Source organism: Panicum virgatum, chromosome 1N (genome assembly GCF_016808335.1).
Source record: "Panicum virgatum strain AP13 chromosome 1N, P.virgatum_v5, whole genome shotgun sequence".
Lineage (NCBI taxonomy): Eukaryota > Viridiplantae > Streptophyta > Magnoliopsida > Poales > Poaceae > Panicum > Panicum virgatum.
In genome coordinates this window covers 15,326,107-15,338,970 of record NC_053145.1, presented here as the reverse complement: position 1 = coordinate 15,338,970, position 12,864 = coordinate 15,326,107, and the positions used below count along the sequence as shown (strand labels likewise).

The following is a 12,864-nucleotide window of genomic DNA, read 5'->3' as shown; positions in this document are numbered from 1 at the left end:
TGGCGATCATTATTGCTACTTCACCAAAGGAACTACATCGGCGGGTGATTGGATCCTCTCCATCATTGAATTCTTCTGATGGGAAAGACATTGTGAACAGTTTGATTCCCATGGCCTTGTGCATATACATGTTCAACCATAGTTGGATGAACCACCAAGACCCCCCAGATTGGAGATTGGTTGATTAGCCCTGAGTTTGGCCGATACTTGTTGGAGCAGATGCTACACTAACCTGAGGAGGTGTTTGCTAAGGGGTACTGGGTTTCCACTGGCTAGAGTTTCAGTCATCTTCATATCGGACCAGAAAATGGAAGCCGATATGAGCATCGGCTCGTTCTTGACCATTTCGGATAGAGATAAATTTAGGCATTGGCTGATGTCGTATTGCTCCCAAGTAGCCTGGTGACTGCCTGCTACTCCGCGAAACCAATTCCTCCACCCTGGGGTGACACTCGGCCAAGATCTAAAAGCAAGGGACTAGTCCGAGGTCATATTTGAAGCCTTGAGGGGGATTCTGCTAGTTTTCAGATTGATTATGCTAGTCGGATCTGGGTTAACCATGGGGCCTAAGCAAACCATGTTAGATTACTCGGACAGAGGTATGATGATTGAGTTCCTAAGGGCCTAGAAATAATGGCGGAAAAGGGGAAAATCAAGAACGGTCGCAAATTGCAGATTGAAATGGCAGCGCAAAAGAGAATGGGAGTTATTGTACCTGGGGGGTCTCGGAGGTGGAAGCCATTTGCAAAACCTGGGAGAAGCTTCTTGTGATCGGAGAAGATGCGCTGAGCTTCGGAGGCGGCAGAACAGATGAGTTCTTGAACAGAGAAAAGAATGGCCTGGATGGCTGGATGCAAGGAGCTGTGGGGAAGAAAGGGGGAAAGTACACTGACGTATTTATAGGATGACCCCACCTTAAGAGTTGGGATTCCGGATTGATGAACTGTTTACATTACAACGGCATGAAGCGCTTTTGGGGCAACCGTCTGAAGGAAATGATTATAACCGAGAGATAATTTCGGAGCAAAAGGATATTTCACTCCGAAATTGGGAGGTATGTGTTGACACTGTTTTTTGGCACATGTCAAGGGATTGGTGAGAGAAAGGAATATTAGGTTGAAAGTGGCGATGTGCGCAGAAGGATCGGTCGTGATTTGGTACCAATCAGGCATTTCGGCATTTATGAGCAAATTTGGTACGAGTCAATTTCGGTTTGGAAGGTGTTGATTTATTTTTAGGATAAGCTTTTGTTTCTTAAGATAGAATCGCGCTTTGCCATAATCGGCTAGGATTGTTTTGGCGTGGGGTATAAATATGAGCCCCCCGGCTATTGTAAAGATTGATACACATCCAACAAACACAAATTTACTCTATTTGCAATTTACTTTCTCGTCGGTGACTTCGCCATCTTTTTTCTTTTCCGCGAGTTCTTTCAATCTGATCAAGGACGCCTCACATTCGAGCGACTTAGTTTGCTGGTAAGTCTTCGTTTTACCAAGTAAATCTGAGCTTTAGCTTCCGGGCGCATCACTGTGGTTTCGTTCAGATCTATTCAATATTTATCAAATTTATCTAAGCTTTAATCTCGGGCATATCACTGTTTTCTCGTTTAGATTTATTCACAATCTATCCGGCTTAGCAATATGTTTGATTGGTTGTAAGCTCCTTGTTTATCACGATAAACCTTGTAAAGCTGATTAGATCGGTTGTAAGCTTAGCTTTGTCCAGATCCACACATTCATGGGTTTGTACACTGTTACCTGGCACGTGTCGGCTTTAGATCTAGCCGTCTAGTTGCTTATCGGTATCGGCAGACTATTGCCGATTCTCTATAGATCGCTTTTATTACACGCTTTTATACCCGATCTATTGTTGTCTTGTGCATCGGCAGAGCCTTGCCGATACGCCGCATAAGAGTGATTCGGAAATCCAGCCGATACACTCTTGAATTTGACGGTTTGCTATTTCCTTATCAATTTACAGGTCAAATTGACTGGCACGCCTTGGTTTGAATCAAGTGCAGTCCGGGCTTGGTGTACGGGGCTCCTGGACTTGGTGTGTGATCATCTCGCGTCAACAGTGTTCAATTATCTCTTAAGCTTAGTTTACTTTGTGCAACTTACTTTGAGCAATTTATTTTTCTAGAGACCAAGTTGAATCTTGCCCCCCTAAGTTACAAATTTTCTACTAGTTTAATTTCTAGGGACTATGTTGTATCTTGCCAACCTATAGTTTGAAAACCTTCTCCTGGCTTACCTAGTATAGTTGTGGGATCCTAGCTTTGTTACTAACTAGAATTATTTAGTGTTATTGAAGCGCATGCTACCGTACCCCATCCTCTCTAGTATGTATCTCTGATATCCTACGCGCATGTTGAACAGTGACCCACCTAAGGGCACGTGAAAGACATAGTCATAAGGATGCTTTGTACATATTAGGCTAGCTTGAATAGCAACATTAAGTAGATTAGACATAGGCATAGCTACCAGCTACTAGCTACCAACCATTGATACTACAAGACTAACAATTTTTTTTCTTTGGTTTCTTTACATGTGAATCACCTTTGGTGATTTACCGCCAAGCCTACCGAGAGATGCCTTGAGGTAGTAGATTTGTAGGCGAGATGTCACCGAGATCTAGAACTCGAAGGTGGTGCAAGCAGCACAAGATTTAGACAGGCTCAGATCGTGAGTTTGAGCTGTATAATACCCTACGTTCTATATGGTGGTATGTATTGACTGAGATTGTAGATGCTTTGGAGGGGGTTCCTGTCCACTCTTATATACTTTTGGGAACAAGGTTACAGGTATCCTAGCCTAGTACAAGCTTAGGAGTCCTACTCTGGTTACACCGCTTAGGAGTCCTACTCTGGTTACACCGGGTAGGTTCCTTCTGTACCGACTAGTCCTACTCGCATCTGAGTACATTTGTAATGGGTTTAAGGTATGAGACATGCTTCATCCTTATTCGAGCAAGATCTGTGCCACGTAGGCAGTCCCGTAGCTCTAGGTTTGACAATTGCTCAATACATCTAACTAGGCGTATATCCCGCGCATTTGCGCGGCTAGTATTGAAAATTCAAAATTTCGCATGTTGTTGTATCCTTACTTAAATATTATACTATTTTTACCATACATCACCCTGTTCATTATCGTAAATTATGTCTTATTATTGGTTAAAACAATTCAAATATTATCTGTCTATAATAACAATATGATTTGTTGAGCTTTAATATTATTATGCACATAATTATTCTTATTTTTGTTTTATTTTGATTGATTGTTGTTAGTTTTAGTTTTTATTAATAGTATATATTTGTAACTGATACAAAGCTAAATGGTATTTTATATTTAATTTTTTATAATAACATTGGTGGGTGATTTTAATTAGGCACATGGTATTTTAGGCTAATTTTTATTATAATGGCAGTGGTGGGTAATTTTTATTTTTCTATTTTTTTATTAATGTGGGATTTTTTCGATTAATATGGGAATTTTTAGGCCTTGAGAGCGAACGTGGAGGCTCCGTTTATTGGTCAAATAATAAAACAATAGATTTCTTACCATGTCTATTTGAATATCGTTTGTTTGCCATAAAGCGCCCCACACCCTTGTCTATTTATCTCTAGCTCCACCCCTCTGACTGCTTATTAGTTATTTTCACAATTTTGTTGACGACAGTTTGATGAAACTATCAGAAAGTATAGGAATTATATATATTAGGAAAAATATTTGACTACTTGAGAAAAATACTAAAGTGCTAAAACTGTTATCGATCTGTTAGTAAAAGTGAAAAATATGTCAGAAATCCCTAAATATGTAGTGTGAGAACCTTGCAACAACAACTGAACAACCTTGTCTAAGTCCCTGTTTAGATCACAACTCGTAAACCCCGTAAATCCAAAAAAAATGTCACATCGAATATTTGGACACATGCATGGAGTACTAAATGAAGTCTATTTACAAAACTTTTTGCATGGATGGGCTGTAAATTGCGAGACGAATCTAATGAGCCTACTTAATCCATGATTTGTAATAGTGATACTACAGTAACCATCTGCTAATTATAGATTAATCATGGATTAATTATCATCATTAGATTCGTCTCGCGATTTACAATCCATCTGTGCAAAAAGTTTTGTAAATAGACTTCATTTAGTATTTCAAATTAGTAAGATTCCATCACAAATTTTTTTTGCGTTTCATTTAAACAAGGTCTAACTCTTTTATGCTAGTGCTACCTATCTGCTTGATCATCACGGAACCAAAGACCGGGGGGGGGGGGGGGGGGGGGGGGGGGGGGGTGAGCTGCCGATGACAGGCTTGCGCAGTCATGTATGGTCCGGGCATGCAGTGATATCTGCATCTACGTACCCACAAACACTGATGAGAGAGATAATTGTTGGTCAGCCAGGCCGCATGGCAAAGGCAGCAGCCCAGCGCCAGCAGGAACTGCAATTCTGTTCCGTGGCCACCGGCGAAAATACAGGAGGCTTCTTGTCGTCTAACTGTTGTTCGCTTCTTCCCCTGACGGATCTTTCTTGAGTTAATTCCCTAAATACCATCAAAATTTTAGCCAATCTCTTCAATGCCATCAAAATTTAGACCATCCCTTGAATACCACTAAAATTTTACTCCAATCCCTTCAGTGCCATTCCGTCACAGTTCTGTGAAGTTTCAGTCGCTGGCAGGTGGGCCCCACTTCTTACATCTCCGTTATCCCCAATCCAGGCCGACGCGCGCGCCGCGCCCCTCCGCCCGCCGCCCGCCCGCGCAGCACCTCGCCTCCGCCCGGCGCCCAGCGCCATGGCCGTGCGCGCAGCGCCTCCGCCCGGCGACCGCTCGAGCAGCACTTCGGCACCGCCCGGCGCCCGGCGCCATGGCCGCACGCGCAACCCGCCACCCTCCGGCAGGCGCGGGCTCGTCGGCCCCTCCCCGCCGCCCTGCCGCCCTGCCGCTGGCCACTCCCCGCCTCCATCCCGCGCGCCGCCCTGGACGCCGCCGGCGACTCCTTCAGCCGCCAGATGGATGGCGGTGGCGGATGGAGGGCGGCGCCGGCGGATAGAAGAAGGGGCGCGAGAGCGGGCACGGCGAGAGCGGGCACGGCGAGCGCCGCGGGAGGGCGTCCACGGCGAGCGCGTCCGCGCGCGCGGCGGCGAGGCCGGCATCGGGCGTCCATGGCCTCGAGCAGGGAGGCGTCCACGGGCACGGCGAGCGCGGGCGCATCCGTGCGCGGCGGCGAGGCCGGCGTCGGGCGTCCATGGCCTCGAGCGGGGAGGTGTCCACGGCGAGCGCGGGCACGGCGAGCGCCGCGGGAGGGCGTCCACGGCAAGCGCGGGCGCGTGCGTGCGCGCGCGGCGGCGAGGCCGGCGTCGGGCGTCCACGGCCTCGAGCAGGGAGGCGTCCACATCCACGTCCTGCCGCCGGCGGCGAGCGCGGGGCCTGCGGCCACGTCCATGGTGGCGGCGAGGCACCGCAGAGGGAGGGCGAAGGAGGCGGCGAGGCCCGGAGCTCGGCAAGATGGAGGCGCTGGACGCGGAGAAGAGGGTGGGCTGCCGGCGCCGGAGGGGAAAAGCGGCCGCGCCTCTCGCCGGTGGTGCTGTGCGACGCAGCCCCAGAACCCCGGCGAGGACCGGCGCGCCGCACCAGGCCCCTGCCGCGCTCGGCGGATGGCCTCGAGCCCAACCCGCGCCACGGCCTCTTGCCTCCCCTTGGCTTGAGTATGACGGGTGGGCCCAGTGACCCCATTTAACGGTAGTAGAACGGCGATGGCAACCAAGGAACCGGAAATTATAACTCGATGGCATTGAAGGGAGTGCTTAATTTTCGATGGCATTGAGGGAAGTGTTATAATTTTTGATGGCATTGAGGGAATTTACTCTATCTTTCTTCTCTCCCTCTCTGATCGATCCGGCCCTGCACCATCAGTCTGCTGCCACTGCTGCGGCCCATCCAGTAGCTCGTACCACGCCACATTGACGACGACGACCCTGCCCCCTAGCTTCTCTTCATGCCACTGTGGCTGCTGCTGCCTGCCACACAGGACCAGAGTGTGAGAGCTTCTCTAGCTCGAGGGCTACACAGCGACTAGCTGTAGGGAGAGTGGAAGAGGTAGTAGGTGCCAGTTGAATGTGCTTGAATGGCCGAGTAAATGCATGTGAATGCCGCCATCGCCGAGCTGCAGGAAGGGAGATGTGCATGTTGGTGCAATGGCATTGGCATTTGCATGGCTCATCCACCACTTAAACTTTAAGAGGGGCCTGCCTGCACCTAGATAGCCTCTCCCTCTCACACATTTATGTGTTGCTTAACTGTGCCATGACTTCTCCGTGTCTTGTATCATTCAATTCAATCGCCTCGCCTCGCCTTGCTAATAAAGAAGAGAAAGAGAAATGTTATAGTTCTGCAGACTGCTCCTGGCCACTCTCAGTCTCTACTAAAGGATGGGCACTAAGGAACGAACTACTTGTAGTAGCAACGATAATATCTGCTTTAATTTTATTCAGAAGAAGAACAGCTAGTCATACATCTTCAATTTATACTACTATGTAATAATAAAAAGAATTATAAACGCTCCTTTTTGCTTGTTTTTAATCAACTTTGAGTAGAAATTTAGTGTTGATGCATCTATGCTTAGGTCTATAAAATTAAAATACACTACAATGGAATAAACATGTAGGAAAACCCGTTTCATCAACACACATCTCTTTTCAACTATGCATTTAAGATACTAAAATTATAATTATGCATGGTGTACAGGGAATTAAATGATGCACAATCATCAATTATGTAAAAATAAAAAAAATCAATGTCGGTCTCAAATAAAAGACTTTTCATAATGGTCTCGTTTGGATAATAATTGAAATCTAGACTTACGAACTTATATATATTGATCGGATAAACAAAGAAATTAGGCTTTATAGAAATCTTGTATATATTAGCTGCCGAAGTAAAAAATAAAGTTTGACGATAAGAACCAACCTTGAGTAGCTTATACTTTCTGTTGCGAATTATATGTACATGCATATATCGTTTTAGCTTTTCTAGATACATAGTTTACAACGTATATCTGGATGCATAATAAAATCTATCTACTTAGAAAAGCTAAAATGATTTGTAATTTAAAACAGAGGAATTATATATATCCAATAAAAACCAAGAAACTTTAAATTCCATGTCTGTGCACACGGACTTCTGTGCATCGGATCGGACTACTAGTAGCGCTACTCATATCGATTGAATACTCTACCATCCACTGGGTAATTATTGATCATGCATTTGGGCATGTTTGAAAATAGAAAAAATCGAAAGAAAAAAAAAGTATTAATGACTCATATATATTATTACTATTTGTTACTCACTCCCTCATATGAAAAGTGCAATTATAATTTTTTCAGACTGATTAGTTGTTGCATGAAAAGACTCTCATACCCTCATTTGTTGTCACATGCGGTTCATTTTGACATACAAGTCAAATCTGAGTACTTAATTAGGAAGGTACTTAAGATCCAATCTCTATTTTTGCATTTTGTTAGAGGATTTTGTTTTTCAAATGTAGGATTGCATTTTTCATGAAAAGGAGAGAGTCCTCCGGTGCTAGGCGCCTGACTAAACAGCATTCTTATTAGTAGCTACGAAGGTTCTACATTGATAAGCGTTCGTCTAAAAAAACAGTAATGAGGTGGTGTTCAGATGGGTAAACTTTTGGACGCAAAGTACTGTAGCACTTTCGTTTGTATTTGGTAGTTATTATTCGATCATGGGTTAACTAGGCTCAAAAGATTCGTCTCGCAAATTACAGACAAAATATGTAATTAGTTATTTTGTTTAGCTACATTTAGTACTTCATGCATGCGTTTAAAGATTCAATGTGACGGGAAATCTTGTAAAATTTTAGAATTTTGAAGGCAACTAAACAAGACCTAAAGCGTGTTTAATCATGCGCGGATACATATATGTTTGCAAGCACAGGGGCGATCTATCGTCTTTGTTCTCGGCCCCCAAGCCCTCCTGCTGCCTGTGTGCGCCTGCACATGCATTTGCATGCATCTAATCGATCGAGCTTGCTTTTGTCCTCTTGCATATGTTTTCTTCTGCACTGACATGTATACTCATTACCCAAGCACCTGCCTTCTGCTTTCTTTCTAACTACAGTCGTCTACACCTATATCTCAAACTTCTCCTATAGGCCCTGTTTAGTTCCCACCCCGTAAATATAAAAAAATCGTCATATCGAATATTTCGACACATGCATGGAGAGTATTAAATGAAATCTATTTACAAAACTTTTTGTATAGATGGGCTGTAAATCGCGAGACGAATCTAATGAGCCTACTTAATCCATGATTTGTAACAGTGATGCTACAGTACCATTCGCTAATTATTGATTAATCATGGATTAATTAGCATCATTAGATTCGTCTCGCGATTTACAACCCATCTGTGCAAAAAGTTTTGTAAATAGACTTCATTTAGTACTTCAAATTAGTAAGATTCCAACGTAAAAAAATTTTGCGCTTGAACTAAACAGGGCCATAATATACTTTCTCCGTTTCAAATTATAAATCATTCCAAGAATCTTGGAGAGTCAAAGTTTTTTAAGTTTAACCAAATTTATATGACAAGATAATAACATTTATGATATCAATTAAGTATCATTAGATTCTTTGTTAGCTATATTTTCATAGTATACCTATTTGATGTCATAAATCTTTGTGTTTCTCTCTATAATTTTGGTCAAACTTTGAGATGGTTTGACCCTCCAAGATTCTTGGAATGACTTATAATTTGGAACGGGGGGAGTATCTTTTATGCATGCAGCCTAATACTATATTTCCTTTCTCTCTCTCTCTCATATATATATATATATATATATATATATATATATATATATATATATATATATATATATATATGGACATTTCGGTTCCGCGAAGTTAAACTTTGAAAACCTTTACCGCCAAAAATACTTTCAAATAAATGGTGTTAATATTCATCACATGGAATTATTACGGAAACTACTTTCAGAGATAACTCTAACTTTAGTGACTTCAACTAAAAATTGCTTAGGAAAAAGTAATTGTATATATGTGTATTGTGGGCCATATTGATGTGCATGATGTCAAGTAATAAAATATAACGGAGGTAATATAAGATATAGCACTTCTTAATAACATTGCACACTGTGTGCAGTCAATAAAACTATTACAAAAGCAAGTCAAAATTCAGATTGAAATACGGTCAACTCCAAAAATATTTTGTCTTTTGCTTGGAAGGTTGGTGGTGGTGCTGCAATACAAAAATGATCAGATTGCTTATCGAATCATCCATGTAATTAATTTCTTGTAATAGGATTAATATATAGTCCTCAATGTATTGCTAATTGGAATCTAACTGGGAGGGGACAAAATAATGCACCTTATGAGCACATAAAAGATTCGGGACCTCCTTTAGCGATTAAAATGGGGCTTTTGTCTCTTCCTTTTGTCAAGTATATCTGGTTCATTGCAAACGTCCAGGTGAAAATCCAAGAAGGCAACTTTAGCCATTTAGTGTACACACACATAATGGTCACGCATCCACACTTATTACTTTCGCTAGAGGTTCCTTAACACATGCATCACTGCTTATATTGATTAGCATAACTTCTAGCAGCAGACACAAGTAGTGGACCAAATAGAACTTTACTCTTTACGGGACATACAAGAATCTGGAGATATGTGCGTTTTATTAGTTATTTACTTGGAAAAAGACATACACAAACGGACATGTCCATGGAGCTGGATAACCACTTTATGGCCTCTGATTTACATGAGACACACACAAGGAGACAAGAAAGCAACACCGATAGGCACTTTCATGCATAATTCTTGGCACCACGTTGTTAGCCAATTGCGGTTTATTGTATTAGCAGCTTTAGCGGTGGGCAAATCGAATACTTTACCAAATTAATATGCATGGATGTCTTCAATTATGGATCTTGACTCTTACTATACCAGCCTTTTATGTGTGGGCAAAAGGAATATGGATCCCAGAAGAGGGGCAATTGTGTTCTGAGTCATCCTATTTAATCAAATTAAAAAGTCTTAAAACCCGCACATCCATTTTTTTATTTTTTCCTCTTTTTGAAATTATGAAAATGAAGATATTCCAACTTAGAAAAAAAAACTCTGATTGAATGCGGTGGACATAGGGTGGTAGAGGGCCTTAAAATTTGACTTAGATAACCTAAAGACTAGCCTAAAAGGGTCTGGCACTAATATTATACAATTTTAAGCTAAAAATATATAAGAATCAAGTTGAATTTTGAAGAGACCACTAATACCATGATTCCTTACCACCTTAGGGGAATATGAGACCTCAGCAGCTATAGCCTTATTATATACTCCGTATTGCGATGAATGGATCGATGTCAGGGATGACAAGTAACTACACACTTGCTTGCTGCAGTGATGAATTAAGTTTTATGTTCATCGATTAATTATGTCCCAGCTATTTAAAGTGCCTAGCTACTAGGTGCATGCATGGTCTTGATCACTTGATCTCTTCCAATAACATATTTATGCCCCTTCGTCTTCATTTCATGTATGCAATGCATATTGATCATATTTAAGATCTCTGTAGCTTTCTGGTTTTTGGAAATTTAAGAAAATTCTTGCTGCAGCCAGTGCCACAAAGTAGTAACTAAGTGGCAAACGGGATCTGAATCAAGGGGCCCGCAAAACAAATTGCATTTATATGCATGCCGGTTTAAGGAATTCGTCCCTGGAGATATAAGATGAAATAACATATTCTAGTGCGCCGTTCATTTAACAGTTTCAAATATATCCTTTTAAACGTCGACATGGGTTCGAGACTGGTTGATCCCGGTTGAAAGCCAGTGCATCCTACACACAAGTACTTAGTATAGTTGAGTGAAGACGCAAATGTGTACCACATGAGCTAGCAATAGCGCAAGCTGTCCTTGGCATGCATTGATTCTATTAAACTCTCTGTTATGGACGTACATATATACTCATATCAGGACTCAGGAGGCAGTCCTTGCTGCAAGAGTACCCATCGAGCGTCATTTGGCCATTTAAGAGTGCATATAGCAGGAGTACTGTGCATTCGTGTGTGGTGGGTAAAAGACACACTCTGTCTGGGAGTTAATTTGCATGCAGCTGGTTACATGAGCCGTTGAGCAAAATTTGTACAGTTTAGAGTAGCACACAATGCAATATACTAGGCCGGGCTACTACATTAATAATTAACCTTGTTGGATCACTACTAGAAAAAGAGGCCATCGGACCATCCAAAAAGTACCAGATCAAGATTACCCGGTACTAATTCTAGCATGTAAAGTGAGATAGAGAAAAAGGTCTATGGTGGAGTTTTTTTTCTTCCTAAGAAACCTTTGGTAGTGACTGTTAGTTTGTACTATGCTGATTGAATCTCTAAACTACCGTAAGTGTTTGTATGATTGAATTTCCGCACTACCGTAACTCACTACTACAAAACGGGTCATCCCAAACGCATCATCATCGCCGGTTCAAACCGAACCGGCGATGGTAGTCTATCATCGTCGGCTGCCTCTGGAACCAACAGTGATGGCTATATTTTTTCCTCTATCTTCTTTCTTTCCTCCCCCTTATCCACTTGCCTCCCTTCTCTATCTTCCTCTCCGGTCTGTCTTCCCCCTCTCTCATCTCCCAGATCTTCTTTCCCTCTCCCGTCTCCTCCTCCCACCCTCACCCTTATTTCCTTCGCACTCTTCTCTCCTCCCTTCTTCCTCTACCACGGCGGCCCATCCTGGTAGCTGGCGGGCACGACTGCGGTGGCCAGCGTGTGGGGAATCACCCCTTCTTCTCCCTTTGTTCCGTTGCACGGAAACAGTGGTGGGACCAGTAGCCTGGGGCCGCGGCGGGCGGCAGGCGGTCACAGCTACAGTGCCCAGCGCATGGGAGAACCGCCCCCTCTTCTCCCTTCTTCCTTCGCATGGGAGGATCGGAGCAGTGGGAACAGCGGGTAGGCATATGGCTGCGGCGGCTGGCGTGCGGGGGAGCTGCCCCCCTCTTCTCTCTTCTTCCTCCGCGCGGGAGTAGCTGGGCCGGCAGGCGGGCATGGCTGCAGTGGGATCGCAAGGGGCGGAGCAAAGTAGGAAGTGGCGATGAGAGGGGCGCAATGTTGGCATTTTTTTTATTTTTTAAGAACTGGCAGTGATGACCATTTCCATCATTGTTGAGTTCGACCCACCCCCCTCCTGAAAACCAGCGGTGATGGTTGTTTTGAACCGGTGGTGATAGGGGGCGCTGGAGTTGTAAATGTTTGTATTATTGAATGTTTACACTACCTTACAAAGGAGCTACACGCTTTCGAACAAATCTCCTAGAGCACCTATAATGTGATGATATAGGTGGGCCAAATGAAGTGCCACTTTATATCAATGTTGATTTGAATGAGAGATAGGAGGGAGAAGGATGGAGTTTCATGAGATGTGAGGAGAGTTTCATCACAATAAAACTCATCTGACATAATTACATAGTTCCAGTCTAGGTAACTGTGCTATGAAACTGTACATTGACTGGCCTTAGCCGGCTACAACACGGACTCCAATAAATCCTGTGACCGAATGAGAGAGGGAACATAAACCAAGTATAGTAATGATGCGGTTCATATGTATATCCAACTATTATGTGGGCTGGAATTAGTAGCGGGCTAAAATTATCAGGCTTCTTTTATACATAGGCCTATGCGAGTAGCCTCTTTTTGCGTGAAGCTGGTCTCTCTTCTCGGGGTATCGATCCCTCATGATTGACCTCTCGCTCCGACAGCCACTGTCCATGGACGGATCCCTAAATAGCTATCTCTCCAGTCACCAGACATG

General features: G+C 43.3%; 1 protein-coding gene across 1 annotated transcript; it reads right to left on the bottom strand.

Annotated features, from left to right (window-relative positions):
• Positions 1 to 5,012: 5,012 nt before the first annotated feature.
• On the bottom strand, positions 5,013 to 5,747 carry LOC120653351 (vegetative cell wall protein gp1-like). The gene has a single exon (XM_039931110.1). The coding sequence runs from the start codon at positions 5,745 to 5,747 to the stop codon at positions 5,013 to 5,015; it is 735 nt and encodes a 244-aa protein (XP_039787044.1).
• Between the last annotated feature and the right edge of the window lie 7,117 nt (positions 5,748 to 12,864).